Source organism: Nakaseomyces bracarensis (genome assembly GCF_045282275.1).
Source record: "Nakaseomyces bracarensis strain CBM3 chromosome Unknown Scaff11_0, whole genome shotgun sequence".
Lineage (NCBI taxonomy): Eukaryota > Fungi > Ascomycota > Saccharomycetes > Saccharomycetales > Saccharomycetaceae > Nakaseomyces > Nakaseomyces bracarensis.
The window spans coordinates 508,062-527,757 of record NW_027263957.1 but is presented as its reverse complement, the minus strand read 5'-3'; the positions used below and the strand labels follow the sequence as shown (position 1 = coordinate 527,757).

The 19,696-nt window shown below is 34.6% G+C and overlaps 6 protein-coding genes across 6 annotated transcripts; 2 read left to right on the top strand and 4 right to left on the bottom strand.

Annotated features, from left to right (window-relative positions):
- Positions 1–391: 391 nt before the first annotated feature.
- On the bottom strand, positions 392–2,344 carry VHS2 (Vhs2p; the record flags this gene model as incomplete). Its single annotated transcript, XM_071053415.1, has 1 exon — positions 392–2,344. The coding sequence occupies one exon, from the start codon at positions 2,342–2,344 to the stop codon at positions 392–394; it is 1,953 nt and encodes a 650-aa protein (XP_070910823.1).
- A 1,866-nt stretch (positions 2,345–4,210) lies between these two features.
- Positions 4,211–5,077, top strand: FLX1 (flavin adenine dinucleotide transporter FLX1; the record flags this gene model as incomplete). Its single annotated transcript, XM_071053414.1, has 1 exon — positions 4,211–5,077. One exon carries the CDS (start codon positions 4,211–4,213, stop codon positions 5,075–5,077), a length of 867 nt encoding a protein of 288 aa, XP_070910822.1.
- Positions 5,078–5,112: 35 nt separating this feature from the next.
- Positions 5,113–5,775, bottom strand: CSM2 (Csm2p; the record flags this gene model as incomplete). The annotated part of the gene is made up of 1 exon (XM_071053413.1): positions 5,113–5,775. The coding sequence occupies one exon, from the start codon at positions 5,773–5,775 to the stop codon at positions 5,113–5,115; it is 663 nt and encodes a 220-aa protein (XP_070910821.1).
- Positions 5,776–6,121: 346 nt separating this feature from the next.
- FKH1 (forkhead family transcription factor FKH1) lies at positions 6,122–7,984 on the bottom strand (the record flags this gene model as incomplete). The annotated part of the gene is made up of 1 exon (XM_071053412.1): positions 6,122–7,984. One exon carries the CDS (start codon positions 7,982–7,984, stop codon positions 6,122–6,124), a length of 1,863 nt encoding a protein of 620 aa, XP_070910820.1.
- Positions 7,985–9,817: 1,833 nt separating this feature from the next.
- On the top strand, positions 9,818–12,307 carry ASG1 (Asg1p; the record flags this gene model as incomplete). Its single annotated transcript, XM_071053411.1, has 1 exon — positions 9,818–12,307. The coding sequence occupies one exon, from the start codon at positions 9,818–9,820 to the stop codon at positions 12,305–12,307; it is 2,490 nt and encodes an 829-aa protein (XP_070910819.1).
- Positions 12,308–12,432: 125 nt separating this feature from the next.
- On the bottom strand, positions 12,433–19,455 carry TAO3 (Tao3p; the record flags this gene model as incomplete). The annotated part of the gene is made up of 1 exon (XM_071053410.1): positions 12,433–19,455. One exon carries the CDS (start codon positions 19,453–19,455, stop codon positions 12,433–12,435), a length of 7,023 nt encoding a protein of 2,340 aa, XP_070910818.1.
- Between the last annotated feature and the right edge of the window lie 241 nt (positions 19,456–19,696).

The following is a 19,696-nucleotide window of genomic DNA, read 5'->3' as shown; positions in this document are numbered from 1 at the left end:
TAACATGATCTAAAGCTCACTGTAGAAAATAAAATAAAAAAAAATAAAGTGGAGTAGAAATTAGAATAAAGAGGAAAAACTTGAAGTATTTTTTTAAAAAAGAAACATCTATAACTTTTAGGTTCGTAAACTTATTCAATGAAAAAAAAAAAAATTAAAAAATTAGATGCTCGAAAGCCAAAAAAAATTCAAAACCGATTGAAAAAATTATTCGATATCGATTTTGTTGTGAATGTTATTTCACCTTGTCTTTCTTAGACAAGGTCTGGTAGATTAACCACAGGGGCAACCAGTGTCCCCATTTACTTTACTTATACATTTTTGGTAATATTATCCATTGTAAATTATTTTTCAACACAAGGAGTACCAGCAATATGGTATATCATTTAGCTTACCTAGTTTCCAATGATTTTGATTCATTAGTGAAACCCTTCTGTTCATCATCCATGGATGCAGCTACACCTGCTGCATCTGTTATTGTTGTCAAAGAGTTTGAGTTCGTAGAAGGGCCCAAAAATGAATTTGATTTGGAAGTGACAGGAGTCTCATTATTTTTATTCTTAGGATCATCTGTTACATCTAAACTCCGTTTGTGATTATCACCGTTCCTCCAGATTTTTGCATTTTGAAATTTTTCAAATGAGGACATTAGGTTCTTTTGTAGTTTATTCTTAGGTATTTTAATATGCGGAGAGAAGAACGACATCCCATTTGGACTTGTGTCTTCACTAGATGGATCCATCGGTTCGTCATTATCGTCATTTTTACTATCTTCGTTAATTTGTACCAAGTCACCATTTTCACTTTCATCATCATCAATAACATTACTATCGACGCTGTTTTTCTTGGACCCCCCGCGTGAAACGTAATCATTATCCCCATCGTAATCTTCATCAGTGGAATAATCTTCACTTCCACTAGATTCTATGTGGAATTTGGTTAGGGTTTTATTTACATTATCCACTTGTCTTCTACCACCTGGTGCCCTTATATGGTAACCCATTGGCGGGGATTGCGGCGATTTTGGTACTCCACTGCTGTTAACATTAGCAGAGTTTGACCTTCCGCTCTTAATCATGATGGTAGAAGTCAGTGGTGGAGGAGGGGAAGTCATGGATCTGTTATTGGAAGAAATCCGTGGGCTTGTACTTAAACTTAGCGTAGGGCTTGTTGGACTTCCAACCTCATTCAGTTCACCACCAGCACTATAGTTCCTAAATATAGTGGGCCTCTGTTGGCTTGTTCTCATAAATCTATCGGGCTTATTCCCTCCATTATTATTGTTCCCACTGTTACCAGCACTTGTGGTATTATTGAACGATAACGGAGTAGTATTTGGGGAAAGTGTACTGTACGAACCCTGTCTTAAAAGGTTTGATTGCGATCTGCTGCCTGCTGGAAGACCCGCAGCAGGTGGTGGTGAAACTGCTGCAGTCTGTATTGGCCCAGTGTTGCTTGAGTATCTTCTCGATACAATGAAAGGGTTAACAAATCCTTGCGTAGTGCTTTTAGGTGGTGATGATCCTATCAAATTACTAGCAGATTGAGCAGTTGTGGTTTGTCCTAGAGTCTTTGATTTCTGCAAAAGATTGGCACTCAGAGAATGGTGAGAGAACGAGGGTCTCTTAGGTAACTGGTTGCTGTTGCTGCTGCTGTTGTTCGTATAGTTATCTTCAGACAACATATCGGCGTAAGAATAGAATCTGAACAGTTTTGGACTGGTCGAGTGGTCTGAGTTAGCCGAGCTAGTAGTCTCCAGACCTTCTATGATACTACCGGGTTTCAACGTTGACATACTTCTTGTCCTACCTAGTGCCATATCCAAACCTATAGTAGAAGGTTTCCGTGAGTGTACAAATACCATATCAACATCTTCAAGATCCGTGGCTTCATCAGTAACTATGGAACACCCTTCATCCAGTGCAGGAGGCACAAAATTCTCCAATGTACGCCTATGGTTGATTGGGTTCTGATATATAACCTCTTGTTCCACCACACTTCCATCTACCGACGACAAATTTGTCGATGAATGAGAAATATTTGGGAACCCGAATTCCTCAGTATTATTATCATTATTGTTATTATTATTATTAGTGGGAGAGTTGGGTTTCTGAGATGATGCAGAATAAGTATGTTGTAAGTTTAAACCCGTAGTAGAAGAATACTTTCTAGGATTCAATAGACTCGTATTGGAAGTCTGTCTCGATATAGTCGAGGTTGAATTCATCAAGTAAGGATCCTCAACATTTCTTTCAAATATCAAGGGAGAACCCATATCAACAGAAGGAGACGGCGAGTTATTATAACTGCTCTTCCTACTTCTTTCCTCAATATTAGTACTCATATAAAGCTGTTGTTTTTGTCTATTAGTTTTTTACTTTGTTCTTTTTAGTGATATCCTCTTTTAAGAATATTTTTTATTTTTTATTTTTATTTTCCCTTCTCAATATATTCACCTTCTTCTATATGCTTTAATTTTATGTGTGTTTTGAATTTTTTTCCTATTTGAATGGAAGGGTATCAACGATCTACGCTTTGTAATTGTTATATAGGTAATTTTCCCTTTCTCTTTGGGTATTTAAAACTTTGGATTTTATTGAAAAAAGAGGCAACAAAGCACTATAATTTTTTTTTTTACACTTTTTTGCACTTTTTTTTTCACTAATTAATTTAAGGGATTCAACTTTTTTTTTAACAAAAAGGCTTACAAAGTTACTTTTTTTTTTTTTTTTTTTTTATTATATTTCCTTCAGTATTTAGACTTATTATTGATATATACAGAAGAGATATGAGTATAGTGTATATGCTACAATTTAATACTACGATACATTTCATCGAATACCAAATAATAACAACTACTCTTAAACAATAAATCAAAATATTTTCAAATTAAGTCTTAAACAACACACCCTTTCTTTTGTTTTGGGCTTTTTATTTCCCTCAAAAAAATTTCCGAAAAGAAAAAATGAATTAAAAAAAAGAAACACCGAAGAAACACTCGTAGTTAAGTATTATCGTACAGGTTGATCTGGTTCTTTTCTTCTTCCCTCGATTCTTTAACATACAAGCAACAAAAACAAAAAAACCCGTAGAACATCGATAACAGCTATAGAATTTATAGTATATCGATACAAGTGTTAGCCTTTTTTTAGTTTTGTAGAGCATCGGTATTACCTCTCTCTCTCTTCTGCATTGTTCAGTTTTTTTTTTTCCGGAGTGTACCGAGAACAAGGCGTAGTAAAAACAATAACAATAACAATAGTAAAAAAAGCCACTCTTTTCTTAGCACAAGAAAGCAAAGGAAAGACTGATGTGGGTCAACTAAATTAAAAAAAATGAATATCCGGGTAATAACACAAGGAGGAAGAACCCTGATTGATGACCACCCGGGTAACGTTTGCTATAAAAAAATTTTTTTTTTAATTTTTTTTTTTTTTTCACTCTTCGCTATCAAAATCGCATTCGGTATATATAAACACTAATGTATTTACATTGAATTGGCTTTATTTGATATAAAATTTTTTTTATGTTTTCCTGTGTTTTTTGTATGTATTAACAACAGACCAAAGAATACTGACAATAAAAAAAAATTAAAGGGCAGAGATAAGTTTATCTCAATTGGGAACTATTACATTTCCTCTTAACAAAATGAATAAAATTTAAACGAATTTAACAAGATGATTATTTTTTTTTTATTAAAAAAAAGCATGTATTACTTGATTTATTTGTTTTCCATGTATTGGAAGATAGTCCTTTTTTTTTATCACTTCGGTGTTAAATTAATTAAGGATATTTCTTTTTATTCTATGGAATGATAATAATAAGAAACAAACTTCAAAAACTGATATTTTAAATTTTTTTCCGTAAGAGTGATTATAAAAGTTCCTAATCTTGCTTCTTTTTTTTTTTTTTTTACCTCTAATACATTAATTTTTTTTTAATTACATTTAAATGATGAGAAATAAAATACTGCGTTATCGTCTTGAGAGTTTAATTACTTTAATGAAAACCAAAATAACATTCGATTAGTCTTTCTGACGTAATTAAAATAAAATAAAAGGTATTAAGAGTGAAAAAAAAAAATAAAAAGAAAAAATAATATATAAAAAATTATCTTTAATAAAAAAAAAAACATATATAAATGCTTGTAGGGGAAAGTAGAGTAAATTACAGGAACAAAATTAAGTATACCACAAAGTAGATACAGCAAATGGTTTCACCCTTGGAAAAAGAGGTTATCTCTGGGTTGACAGCTGGTTCGCTGACGACACTTATAGTACACCCGCTTGATCTGTTTAAAGTACGGTTACAATTGCTTATTACTGCACAAGGTAAGAACGGTTATAGGTCAGTATGGAATGAGATAAGGAAGTCGGACTCTACGTTGGTACGAGAACTGTATAGAGGACTCAACGTCAATTTCGTGGGGAATACAGTGGCATGGGGTCTATATTTCACAACTTACAGAATAGCGAAGGACTACCTCATCGAAACGAACTCACAGATCAAGAATGATAAAGGATTGACCTCTTGGATGTACTTGGTAGCGGGAGTCTCGTCTGGAGTTTTCACCACAGTGCTAACTAACCCATTCTGGGTGGTCAAGACTAGAATGATGTCAAAGACAAACTCGAAATTGACCTCAACAAAGATTTTGAAAGACTTGATCAAGAAAGACGGGTTCCGTGGACTTTGGAAGGGGTTGTTACCGGCTACTTTTGGGGTATCACAAGGTGCTTTACACTTCACTTGTTATGACACTCTCAAGAACAAGCTTATACTCCGGGATAGGGCACATGATGACAAAATATCAAACTTAGAGACAATAACCGTTACTTCCATCAGCAAAATGATATCAACCGCTGCTGTATATCCATTCCAGCTGCTAAAATCCAACCTACAAAGCTTCCAAGCCTCAGAAGAGAACTTTAAACTCTTGTCGTTATCAAAGCTCATCTACCAGAAAAACGGCATTGTAGGTTTTTACAAAGGGCTATCAGCAAACCTGCTCCGATCAGTACCATCAACCTGCATCACTTTTTGTATATATGAAAACTTCAAGAACATACTTACGTAGTAACAAAATTTTTTGAGAATAACATAAAGCATATTCTATATGATTACATCGTCACAATAATACTTACCTATGTAATCACCTACCGAGTTCCCCTCCATAACGCTTGAATATTTCAACCTCTTTTGTTGTTGCAAACGTGATATCCGTTCTTTCGGTAGTAGTCCAATCACATCATTCCTATTAAATAGAAGAACCACTTTGAAAGTGATAGGTGTCTCATCGTACTCATTACAGAGTTGTCGTATTTTGAGCATGATTTCCCGCATTTGCTGGTTTGTACTTTCTGCGCTTTTATTCACAGTTGTACTGCGAAAGATTACATCCAAACCATTGAAAATACACAATATCTCTAAGGGTTCCATTTCTTTTGTTTTCTTGTTGTGTATTTTACGTAATACTAAGGTTTCCGTTATCTTCTTAATAATTTCTTGTAACTCCGATAAGTTCAGACAATTGTTGATCCTTATATGATCATAAACGTGCTTCGTAGTGTCATCTACACAACGCTGAAACTGTTGTAAAGGAAATGAATCAATAGAATCAATAAAGTACACCTCTCTTAATCGTTTGCCATCATTAATCTCATTATTATCCGACTCGCTCGTAACTAGAAACTCATATATATATTGCGCTAGGTAGTATTCATGGCTTGTTGCCCAGAGAGTGATCAAGTTTAAGTTATCGAAGGATCCGATCATCATAGAATACAATTAACGAAGCACAACATATTTTATGCGAATATATGATATAGTTTATTATTCTCGATGTCATGTATCTACAATTCCAAGCTTCGATATTTTTTCAGGGCATAAAAAAAAATAATATTTTTTCAGATCATTCTTTGGGATTTAGCTGTGTATATAATTTTTTACAAATACCTTTAGCTTACGCAAAATTAAGAAAAAAAGGTTATTATTGTTTTAATGCATTGTCTAAAATATTATTTACTAAGTCTTTAAGTTGATATTCATCTATATAGTCAATATGAAGTTTAGAATATCATATGTAGGTCTGAAAAATGTAAATAATGCTATTTTATGAAATTTATCTTGAAGGGCCGGGAGCTTCCGACATACTCTGTACAAGTATTCTTTTAGGGGAATTATCTGTATCCGTTCTTTTAGGCAGGTCTCCATGCTTTGAAACAAATAGTAATAGTTGTCTATCAACGGCATCCGTTCTCTTCAAGAATTTCAGCGTACCTCTTCTCCATTTCTGAAGAAATTCTTCTTGATATGCAGCAGAAATCCTCCAATTATTACCTTTACCAATTTCAGTAGATTTCTTGCTAACTTTCTCAAACTTTTTATTCACAGATAGGTTATGCCTTACAGAATTAGGCCAATCAAGAGTAGAGTTCTCAAAATAAGGATATTCTGAACTGATATATTTTAGTATTTCACTTAGAGACATTTCCCCATTCGGATTAGATAATATAGCTTTGGTGATGAGGGTGGCGTAAGAGTCTTTTGGCTTAGAATATGTTTTAGGCTTCTGAGGTTTCGTATTAGGTTTTGGCGAATTTTCCTTGCTGGGTGTCGGCGTTGTTGACGGGTTCAAACGAGGAACTGGAGACTTCTTAGTTTCTGATGTTTTCTCCACGTTATTATAAATAATCGAAGGACTCAGTTTCTGTCGTTTATCTTGAACATCGGTAGAAGTTTCATTTATTCTTTTAGAGGTGGGCACTGAAGGCTCTTCACTTATGGGTGATATAATGCTATTCAAGAGTTTATCTTCAACAACTGGCTGCAGTTTGGATATGTCTTTATTACTATCCGATATAGAGTTTGTGTCCTTACTCTTAGAATAGAAGTTCCATTTCGGTATAGTTTCCACTTCAGATATTTTTGCCGTTAAAGGTTTATCAACTACTGTTGGTATTTCAGTGTTTTCTTCATTATCATTTTTATCCATTTGTTCCACATCTTTGGAATTCTCAGAAACACTAGAGTTTGAGACATTAACTCCATTCACTTCCTCCGATTCAGCCGAGTTATTTACCAGTTTGGTTTCTTCAGTTGGTTCTATGTTAGCGTTCACTGATTTTTTCTCATTTTCAGCTTTTGAAAACTCATTACTGTCTAATGATTTTGTTTCTTCTATTTGATTTGCATCTTCTTGTACTGTCGTAGCCGATTTATTGCGCTCATTGGAATTTTTGTGAAGGAGCTTTTTTGCTCGTAGTGGTTTCATTTTTTCTAATTCTATCTGAAGTTTTAATTGCTGTACAGGTACAGAACCCTCAGGTATTATAAGATTAGATCGTACTTTACTATTATAGTATTTCGAATTCTTAACTATACCCCAAACAAAAGGATTTTCAATAACATTTATGCTCTTTTCATTAAGGTTGAAGTATTTATAAAGTCTAGAAGCAATTCCTTCCAGAGATTTCTGCGTATACTCAGGCTGTTTGCCTGACACAACAAACAACATATCTATACCACCCACTTCTAATAATGTGCCATTTTCTATTGTTACAGAAATGGACTGTTCGCTTTCTGTAGGTTTAATTTTCCTCCCGTTAATCTTCGCACCATTACGGCCCAGGGCAGTAAATACCCACTTCTTCTTCATTTCATCAAAAGTAATCTTTGCATGTGTTCTTGATACGGTCTTTGAGGGCCCCAAATCAATGTCCAGTCCTGCCCGGGTGGTCCAATTCAGAGACGAGTCAAACGTATCAGTATTTCTACCAATTGTAACACTTTGTCCTTTAATTCGATACGTCCATGACTTACCGTAAAGTCGAGCTACTGCTGTATCATCTTCAGTTAATGTAGTGTTATCATACTGCCTACTCACAGCCGTACGTATAGAGGGCTCCTGCAAAGATTGTATAATAGTACGTATTAAGTCTTCCCTTAATAGAGAAGGAATAAATTCCAAATCAAGTTCATTCATTTATGTCACCTTTAAATTTCCTTTTCTGTATTATATTTCGTTATCAATTTCAATCACTTTTTTAAAATTATATTATATCTTTTTTTTTCAAACTTTATATATTTGTTATTCCGTTTTTTATTATTATTATTAATTGCCCTTACTAACCTAGATTAGATACTATAACTACAGTTTTTAATCGCTATCATGAAATATATATGTTCCTCCCAATCACCAGCATCGCAATTTATTTTTTATTTTTTTATTTTTTTTGATTTCTTTCCATTCCTTTAAAAGCTCTCGTCTTTTGTCAACGTTGTACGGCATCTTGTCTGGAGGTACAAATTTCCTCTAAATTTTTCAAAAAAAAAAAAAAACGCGTTGTTAAGGATTTTTCTTTAGGTCATGTTATTCGTATAGTAGTATTAGGGTCGAGTAATTGTGTATGGTGTGTTAGGGTATATATTTATTTCTTATTGAATAAAAAAAACTAGACCTAAGTATTACCCGGATTAAGCGGGGACGAGGGCGCGTATTTAGCTTCGAAGACCGAATGTTGTGTGTGTGTCCAGTTTTTGATTCGGTGAACAGATATAGAAGTATATGAAGGAACTCATTAATTTTTTTTTTGGCATTCTATAAATTTACCTAATTAGGAATATAATATAACTAAGTTTTGTAGACATAACTCCGTTACATCTGACTAAGCATTAGTAATGTTTTTTAAGAAAAAAAAGGGCGATTTAAGCGATGTTGTCAGGAACGACAGGAAATTGTATTTATGGATATAAGATAATTCTCGTTTTTTACAAAAAAACAAGCAAGAAATAAAATAAGCATATTTACGGTTACTAAGGTTCTAATGTCTATCCACACATTGTTTTCTTCTCTTCCCCCCCCCCCCCCCCCGAATTGTTCTATCTTGTTTTTACAAAGATTTTGAAGTATATAGTATGCCCCTCCCGCCACAATTAACATAAGGCGTTAGTTGAATGCGTGGGGTGATGTTATTCTTGTCGTTTTTCTTGATATCAAGATTTTCTTTTAAACCTCGAAGAGAATGCGGAACAAGTTACACTTAAAAAAGAGCCAAAGTTAAAAGAAAAAGAAATATTTTCAAAAAAAACAAAAAACAACGCAAAAAATATAAAAAACTGATTCTCACCTCGTCTGCTCCTCCAATACTCTCCTGATTTTTGATTTTTTTTTGTTTCTTCGGTAAAGTAAGGTACTCGGTCTCTTATATTTATTTATTTTTTTTTTTGGATTTTTAACCTATAATAAGACATTTGCTTCTCCAGTACTTTCACTAAAATATGAACACTCCGACTTACGGCAATTTTTTCTTTAACTCTTGCAGCCATTGATTCCTTTTTCAGGGCCCAGAGTTACAATTTTTCTTAAGCTAATACAACCACGTAGGCATAGAAATGGCAGAAACTGCAGAAACTGCAGAAACAATACAACGGAGGCACTCTCACTCGCAGTTAAACTCTCAAATGACAAAGAAAAAGTTATAACGCCGATTTTAGGTGCAGCATATTCTTTCTTTCTTTTCTTGGGTCATTTTCAAAGAAAAGAGTAATATCAACTCTACTTAAAATACAATAAATGTGAAGAAAAAGTGTTTTTATATCTATGCAACACCTTTAACCCGTAATAATACTGTGGCAAAAGCAAGATTATAGAGTGTATATATAATAAGAGATTTTAAAAATCAACAAATTGTGTGAATTATATCAGACTTGAAAAAATAAAGTTAAAAAAGTTAAAACGAGTCATACTTGTGGGTGAAAACTGTAATAAATAAAAAGGGCATATATTTTTTTAGAAAGTACTATATTCATAATAATAATGAATACCATTACTCCACAAAGACAGGATGTCAAACGTAGGAAAGTTACCAGGGCTTGTGATGATTGTCGGAAGAAGAAGGTGAAATGTGATGGTAATCAGCCCTGTATCCATTGTACAGTGTATTCTTATGAGTGTACCTATAACCAACCACTAAAGAGAGCACAGAATAATAGTCGTCGTGGATCGAACGTGCATATTTCCAACAGTAGTTTGTCTCTCAATAATATGGGCAGTGAACAGATCAACAATGAACTCAAGCTGCAGAGACAAGCTGGAACAAGAAAGTACAATACTAAGAGTTCAAAGCTGCAAGCAGAGCTAGAAGTATACAAAAAATTGTTTGAAGGAATTTTTCCTGATTTCCCTAGTATCAAGGACCTAGACGTACCCACATTTTTACAAGTATTTCATAACTTTAAAAACAACTCACCAACTTTTTTGGAGGATGTAGTCAAAGAATACTATCTTATTGCAAACGAAAACCCTGCATCTTTAAATACCGAATCCACCTTTGAAGATGCTCTTCGCAGTGAGACAAATAGTGTATCAAGTAACAAAGATGATAGATCAAGTAACTATCAGGATCAAGGCTTTGAGAATAACAGTAATAATAGCCCGTCAATCTCTCAACAGCCTTCTGTAGTTGGTAGAGAAATAAAAATTATCTTACCTCCAAAACCAATAGCATTACAATTTGTTAAGAATACTTGGGAACACTGCTGTGTTTTGTTAAGGTTCTATCATAGACCTACTTTCATTAAACAGATGGATGATCTATATGAGACTGATCCACATTTCTATACGCAAAATCAAATGAGGTTTCTACCATTATGTTACTCCACTATGGCAGTCGGTGCATTGTTTTCAAAATCCTTAATACACGATGAATCCAACCGCGACCACTCCGATGAAATTCTATCGAATAATAGATTTCTCCAAGATGAAGGATACAAATATTTTATTGCTGCAAGAAAGCTTTTGGACATAACAAACGCTAAGGATCTTAATTCCATGCAGACAATTCTCATGATGTTTATATTTTTGCAATGCTCTGCAAGATTGTCAACATGTTATACGTATATTGGTTTGGCAATGAGAAGCGTTCTAAGAGCAGGGTTTCATAGGGCAATACCAGCAAATAATAATTTCACTCCTCTGGAAATTGAGATGAGGAAGAGATTGTTCTATACCATCCATAAGCTTGACATATACGTTAATGCAATGCTAGGCTTACCAGGTTCTTTATCTAATGAAGATTTCGATCAAGAATTACCTATTGATATCCCAGATGAATGCTTAACGAATGAGGGAGTTGATTACAGTTCCAATAACTATACATTATCAAGCACTGGAATAGCAAACCAACATACTAAGCTATTGATGATTCTTGGAGATATTGTTAAACAACTCTACCCTATTAAAAAAATGAGTAACATGATATCACACGAAACCGTAACTAATCTTGAAATTAGATTGAAGGATTGGTTACAAAACCTGCCCGATGAATTGATACCAAATAATAAAAATGTTAGTCCGCAATATGAAAGAGCGAATAAACTTTTGCATTTGGCCTTTTTACATGTCCAAATATTACTTTATAGACCATTTATTCATTACATTTCGAGGAATGTTATCAAAACAGAAGAAGACCAACTTTCATTTGAACGAGCTAAGAATTCAATTCGTGTATCAAGAACAGTTGTTCACTTAGCACAAGAAATGCTGAACCATAATCTCTTGACTGGGTCATATTGGTACGCCTGTTATACTATATTTTACTCTGTAGCAGGATTACTTTTTTTTATCCATGAAGCTGAACTTCCTAATAGTGATAATGCAAAGGAGTACTACGAGATTCTGAACGATGCTGACGTTGGTAGAAAAGTTCTAATTAAGTTAAAAGTGTCAAGTATGGCTGCTGAAAGAACATATAACTTATTAAACAAACTTTTTGAGAAGCTGAATTCGAAAACTATCTTATTAACTTCAATGTACTCTTCTCCCGATAAGAGATCTTGTAGTCCTCCAAATAGGCCTGAGATCAGTAGGCAATCATCCAACAGTATTCCTGTCAGGGAGCATCCCACCTCTAATAAAGCTAAATTTGAAACTAATGATGAAACTTTATATTCTAGCTCGGCCAATTTTAATTCTAATAATAGTAATCAGTACTCTGAAGCAGACACATTACAAAATGATTACAACTACTTAAAAAACGACAATTCTTCTGATATGGCTTATCTTAACGACTTCTCCAAAGCTTTTAATTTTGATACTGGTGAAATGGCCAAGGGACATCCAGATCTTATGCAAGATACTTTCTTTACCTCAGATAATGATATTAACACTAATGTAAATACGGAAAAGGTTGACAGTTTAAACCGCAATGTTAATATCAAGTCTGATCCAGAGGACGGTATCCAAGGTGTTTTTGATCAACTCGATGCGCATCTATTTGGCAAATACCTACCTAGTACTAATAACTAACATAATAATCGCTCATCATGCTTATCATGAATAATATTATCTTTTAATGCAATGTAATATATTATATAATGCTCTATAAATTCAAATACAAACTAGTAATGTTTGTATTGTTTCTTTTTCCTATCCTATCTCCAAGCTGAAATATCGTTAGTCGTGTTTTGAACGTTATCTTGGGCGAAGAAGTTATCTAGATTATCAAGCTGCATCCACATATGACTCAGAGAAGGATCCTTCTCTTCAACAACAGATGCTGAATCATTTGTTTCCATCCTTCCCAAACCATAATCTCCATCAGCATGGAATTCAATAACAGCATCTAATTCATTATCGATCTCATTTTCAGTACCTTCTTGAATATTTTCTGGTAGACATGACATATATACTGAATGTACATTATGTCTTGTCGTTGCTGCAGTCATACTAGGCATGGGAATTGACCAACCGCTATCTTCAGGGATCCCAAAGAGAGTTGTTGTCAAATTTGTATTGTTTTTCAGATTTTTATTACCCATTGTCGTTCGTAGTACATCTTTATCCATTTTACTTCCCAGAACATTAGGAACACAATCCAAAACCTCCAAAGCTGCAGTCTCATATTCAGTCAATAATAGTCGCAAAAGCGGAGAAATGAGATCAGCTCCAACACCAAGGAACTCGGGTCTATTCATGTCCAATAATGGAAATACATACTTTAATATTTCCATTGTTTGAACTTTAACCCAACCAACCTTATTTAGTAATAAACCTAAAAGGAAGACCAGTGTTTGAGCCGAATATTCAGGGAAATAATTCCTGGATATGAAACTGACTACCTGACTCATAAAATCTCTTTTGGATCTAAACTTATCCTTGACTAAAGAGTTGATTAATCTCGAAAGAGACGGTTGTTGGTATGCCTCAGAAAGCGCTACCATTGAAACTGCTGCACCTTCAACACTAGCATAATTTTTCGTATCCATTGCCTCCAAAAATCTAGGCAAGTTAGCAATTAAGGCAAATAAAAGTCTTGTATCGGTATTCGCGATAATCCTACTATCCTTGAGTAGATTCAGTTTATCTAGAAATTTCCAAGTTATATCCAAAGAGGTCGAAGACCTTAGTCCATTCATAATTATTTGTTGCAATCCATCAAATTTGCCTTCCCAATTTGAAGGAAAGGTGGCAACCAAACATTGTACGGTATCTGGCGAATCCAAATCAATTTTGGAGACAAACTTTGAAAAACAGGAAAGAACCTCAATAAATTCCAATTCGTGAATACTACTTAAACAAGCCGTTATTGACCAAAACAGTTGTGGAAAACTAATAAGAACTGTAGGGTCTAGTTCTGCAGTAATAGCATTTAGAGTCATTAAGATTTGCATAGCAAAACCTTGGATATCATTGTTTTCATCAGATACAGTATTTGACAAACGGTGGAGAATATCTCTAAACATTTCTTGATCCAAGAATGTCAATAAAGAACGGAACATTTGGAAAGACCTACACGCTACATGTCTAACAGAACATGCTGTTGCCCATTTTAAGGATACACGCTGCCAATCAACTTGTATTTCTTCCACACTGGAAAATATTTCGACTAGGTTCCTAATCAATTGGTCCATAATCTTTGGAGAACGGGCACCCTTCTTGTCACGAACAAGGTTATCGTACGTCCACAATTTACTTTCATTCCCTAGAATAGCCACCGTGGCATCTGTCTTTTCATGAGTAGGTGAGAAAATAAAGATCAAATTACACAGAAGATGTGAAGCACTTTTCTTTACTATGGGGATGTAATGATCTAGCAAACACATAGAAACATGTAACAGAGATGGTAAATGTGCTTTTACAGAATCCAGCGGGCTGTTAAGCAAGTTAACTAGAAAAATAACAGTTAGTTGAGTTTTTGAAAACATAACGCTCTTTCCGTGATAGTTTAATCTTGAAACGATATCGCCAACGAAAACATACTTATTGTTATTTGTAGGAGGAACGGACAATTCAGCGTGGGAAGGAACAATCAGTTTAGGTTTCAAATTTTGAAGTAGCGTATCCATCAAACCAATACCACCAGGAACATTGGCAAGATATAGAACGACATCACTAGCATATTCTACGAAAGTAGGATTGCAGTAACTGATAGACGAGGTGATGATATATTCTAATGATACATGAGTGTTTTGGAAAGCATTACCTTTGCCCAACGATATCCAAAGCTGTTCCACCTCCTTAGGAAATGTATCATTTAAATCAATAGTAATGTAAAATAAGTTGTTAAGAACCATGTAAGTGTCAATTTCATCAAGAGACTTCAAGGTAAATTTATGCACCCATGGAACCATCAAAACTAGAATATCCCTCTTAATTTCAAATTGGAATAATTCAAGGATTCTAACTAAAGTAGAGAAAATTCTTAAACATAAATCTTGAGAAAGTAGATCTGAGAAAATACTTGAAATCTCTTGTGCTGTTGCCTTGTACACAGTTTTTGAAGAGTTAGAAAGTCTCTCTTTGAATACTTTAATGTAGGTGGAATTATGCAATTTCGTTTCAACAACTGACAGTAAATCAGCTGCATAAGTTCTAATCATTTCATTATCGGACACTAAACCGTAGAGACCTAATGAAACCAACTCATCTTCTTCAAGTATCAAGTTTTCCAACTTCAAAACTGCTTTACATAATGTCGTATAGTACAAGAAAGAAACTGAAGGATCGTTGTGGTAGGAAACGCATTGATTAGCGACTTCTTTGAAGAGTTTCGAATTTTCTCTATTGTTTTCTAGAAGGTTTTCCAAAGCTTCAACACCTAGGCTTCTAATGGTATCACTCCCTGAGTTGAAGAGAGAACCAATCCACGAGAGCAACCCAACGGTATCAAATGATATAACAACAGGAAGACCTGGGATTTCGTCCATAGTTTTAACTATCGGGTCCTCACATAAAGCAACCATTGCTTCCAGTATAGTTTTCTCCAACCTTTTCCTTTGAAATTCAATACCTGTTAAAATAGCGGTTTTATCACGAGAGTTATCCGCTTTCTTTACCATATAATTATAACGTTCCTCTGCAATATAAGCAAATTCACCATATCCACACCACTCCTTCAAATAATTAAAGCTCGAAGTTCTTCCTTGAAATGGGAAAAGCTTATCAAAGGAAGGAAGTCTATGGGCTGATTTGTAGAAGTTTAAAAGCAAAGTAGCAAAGTGATTACGCAACGATTGAAATGCAAATGATGTCTGAACATAATCATTTTCTAAAAACTTCTTAGTCTGTTTTATATATTCAGCAATACGCTCCAATATCCAGCGGTCCTCTAAAATTATAGGTTCAAACAAAAATGATGAAAGAATTGTTAGTATATGAAACATTTCTATTCTAATGGCATTTTTTGAACTTTGTTCTTTCCAAGATGTTAGAAACTCATCTATACTTTCAATATATGTCCTATAAATATTGACATTCATAGAACTCAAACCAACGATAATCGCATCACGAACCATAGCATGACGTGCATTTAACAACGGTAGCACCATTTTAAAAATGGATTTTACAGATTTAATCTTCTGATGCTGAACAGTAAAAATCTGTTGACTTTTTTTACGACCATGTTGTGTACCGGTAGGTAATGGAATGTGCAACTTTTGGTCTGTAGTAGAAGTCAAAAAAGTACAGGCAGCAATCAGGTATAACCGCCATTGGTTGATAACAGTTTCCACCAGCATACCCTCCGGCTTGTATTCTGGATTATTAGCTACCTTTAATATTATCTCATGGATCTGCACCAGTCGAATACATACAATAGATCGACATAGCGCCATAGTTACAGGACATAATTTGAAGATATGGGCTAAAAGCGGTGGAAAGGCCCTCTGCCACAAAGCAGCATCAACACCATAATCAGATTCTGCTAACTTTATCAATACTCCTCTTTTGTGTTTATAATTAAGTTTCCCAAATCTAGTCTTTTCAACTGCACTAAGAGAGACTGAATTAGGATTTAGTATTGCAGATACGTTACAATTGTTTAAAATGTCAATTAATCTAGTCCCACTATCAGCTGCAAAGTGGTTAGATACTGTTCGGACGTGATTATTTGAAGACAATTTCACAGTTTTTGCTATCATGGCTTCGTCAAATTTCGAAATTATTTTTAATATCCTTACACCCAAAGCCCTGACATGTGCTTCATATGAACATAAAAAGAACAAACCGTTACCTTCAACTTCCTCGATTACAGTTATTGTGTTTTTCCACTCTAGTCTTTTAGTTTCCTCAGCTACTTCATCATAACTTCCATTCGGATCATCATCTTCAGCCATCAATCTGATACCATCTAATCCGATCCCTTTCTTTGCCTTTTCTTTATTAGAAGATTGGAAAGCATCTAACCAGCATTCTAGTAATTCCACATACAATTCCAAAAGTTTATAGTACTCCATTGAGGATAAATATGCCATATTATAGTTCGATTGCATTCTTTCATCAAAATCAAATGAATATTTCGCAAACCAAGTGATCAACGTATAAGGGTTTTTTTTAGAAGCTAACGACCTAAAAGCCTCTCTACATCTATTAGCAATAGTGGCATTTGCATGTACAGCATTTCTTGACAGAATTTCAATAGTGGACTTATATGGGATATCTGATGACACTGAAAGGCAGCCTGGCATAACTTCTATAACTGTTGCAAACAATTGAACCTCCGTATTTTTTAAGGTGTAGTCATAATTATCATTCGAAAAATTAAAGGTAAATGGGCCGAAAGATGATGAGGCCGATTTAGTGTGCAAGTTTTCTGGGGACCACACTTCAGAACCTATACGAGAATCCAATAATATAAATAATTTATGGATATAAGAACAAACTTCCTTGTGATTTTGAACCAAACTTTCTTTACCTTGATCCACATATATCGAGTCAAGATTAGGTTTATATATTCTATAATCGCTTTCAGGAAAACCAGGTCTGCTGTTGGTAGATAAAAGGCCTTTATAGGTATTTAAAGCCAGCAACAATTTTTCAAAATTAACATCGTCCAACGATGAGCCATTGAATGATTGTCTGAATAAAGACAAAACTGCATGCTCCATAATAAAATTTGGGTGGGCGTAACCAACAGACACAAGGACGTCAACTAAGGGATTCAGTAAATCAAAATCTGGCGTTAACCAGTTCTCCTTTTTTTTAGTGTTTAGATACATTCTTAGGAGCTTTTCTAATGTTCTCATTGTATTATTTAGGGTTTCAGGACATCTGTATAAATAAACCCAAACCAAACGAGACAATGCCACAGCAAATATTACCCTTTCAGAATGGTTTTTGGTTCTGATTCTGCTAGCATTATTTTCCATCAATGTCAACCAGCGGTTACTAAATAGTTCTGGCGGAGAGACACATAATATCGACACAGTCAATTTGAAGCCATTAGCCCAATATTTGCTATCGCTTAGTAACTTGCTTGAGCTGTCCAAAAGTGAAGACATAGCTTCAACCCATGTAGGATGATTTACTTCCGCTGTTATTAAGCCTGCTAACGGTAGTAGAAGTTGGTTAATAACTTCTGTATATGCTAATGAAATTGATATATTGGTACTTTTAGAGTAGAATTTCGACAAACTTTTCAAAAAGTCTGCACTTTCCTCGAATCTTTCGAGTGGATAATTTTTTAGCCTCAGATACCTCATGCCTAAAATCAACAAATGAACATTTGGTTCCATATCAGGTGAAACATATTCAGGAAGTTTTTCCAGATCTGCAATAAATCTATCACTAACCGATAAAAACCTCTTTTCAGACATGTATCCTAATAGTTCGGCAAATGAATTCCAATTCGACGATTTCATAATACTAGTGGAAATTGAAAGTGGATCAGTTGTCTTTAATTGAGTAAAAACAATTTCCTCTAGCTTATCGTTGATATACTTATCTTCATCAGAGGATTGCTTGACAATCTCGATGAGAACACGACAAAGTATATATATACTAGCTAATGATTTCCTTTCAGCATGGAAAACAGCTTCTCTACAATTTTCAATTGCCAGTTCCATATTTTGCAGATGAGGATTATCCTGTATCTTACTCCCCAATGATGACTTCGATGATTTATTTCTCTTATGCGAAAATGTGAAGCTGCTAGTACTGGTAATGGTAGAATTTGTGTTCTTTCTTTTTAGGAGATCACCGCCTTTCCTTTGACTAACATTCCTAGATGGAACATTTCTGGTAAGCCTCGTTTGTTCTACCTCGTAATCTTTTAAAAGACGTTCAAGATCACTATTAGCATTGACTGCAGCCTCCGATTTCGTCTTTCTCCAAAACATCATAGCATCTATAACCGGTTTTGGCTTATTCTTGGCCACATGTCCCAATGAACTAATCACCTTATCAAAAACCGGATCAACACCAACTCCTAATATTTCCACTATTGGAGGCTCAATGGCCAATGGTTGCTGTAAGCACAAATTTAGTTTATTTTCAGCATGTCTAATAAATTTTGTGAACAATATATGGAGTGCATATTCGGATGGACTTTTCCAATCTGTAGCCATTTGCTGTCTCAGGTTCAATACAAATGCATCGTTTTTATTAGACTCAGTAGGGCTGACATTATTTGGCACTCCATTAACTCCCTCATCCGCTATAGTTTTTACTTGAATACCTATCTGTGGAAATTGTGATTGTTGGCCAGAGGCCAAGAGTACTTGTTGCTGTTGTATTTGTTGTTGCTGTACTGTTTGCTCAGACTGTAATTGTTCGGGTTGTATTTCGTGAAGCGGTTGTTGATGTTCTGGTGTAATTACATGATTTTGATTGAATATTTCATTTTGTAATCTAGATGAATTCTGTTTAGTTTTTATGAAATCCTCTGGAATATCTATAGGAGACGGTATTGCAATAACCGGCATGTCCTGATTAGCTGTTATACCTGGTGCCATCTTTGTATTTATATGAAGTGGATTCATTGTTGTAGGCACAGCCTGCTGCTGCCTTTGCAATTGTTGTTGTAGATTAATAGACTCAACCCCGTTCGCAACGTACTCAACATTTGACACATTCGGAAGCTCTATAGCACCATCGTATACATTAATATTATCATCATTATTATCAGTAGTATTATTACCACCATCACCCTGTGGAGGAAATGTAAAAGCTGTATTCATATGTCCTAGTTTTGCACTTTTCCTTTGTTACTATTCGTTATATTGTAAATATGCAATTTTTTTTTAAAATATCGTTTTGGATACAAAAAAGCAAAAGTCTAGTTTTAATATTAATCTCCCACTCAGCACAACCACCTTGAAATCCCTTGGCTATACTATAAAAACAGTTTCTCCACTGCCAAGAGATATTGCCTGATCTTTGTTTATACAGATCAAAAAGATGAAGCTATTAAAAAAATTA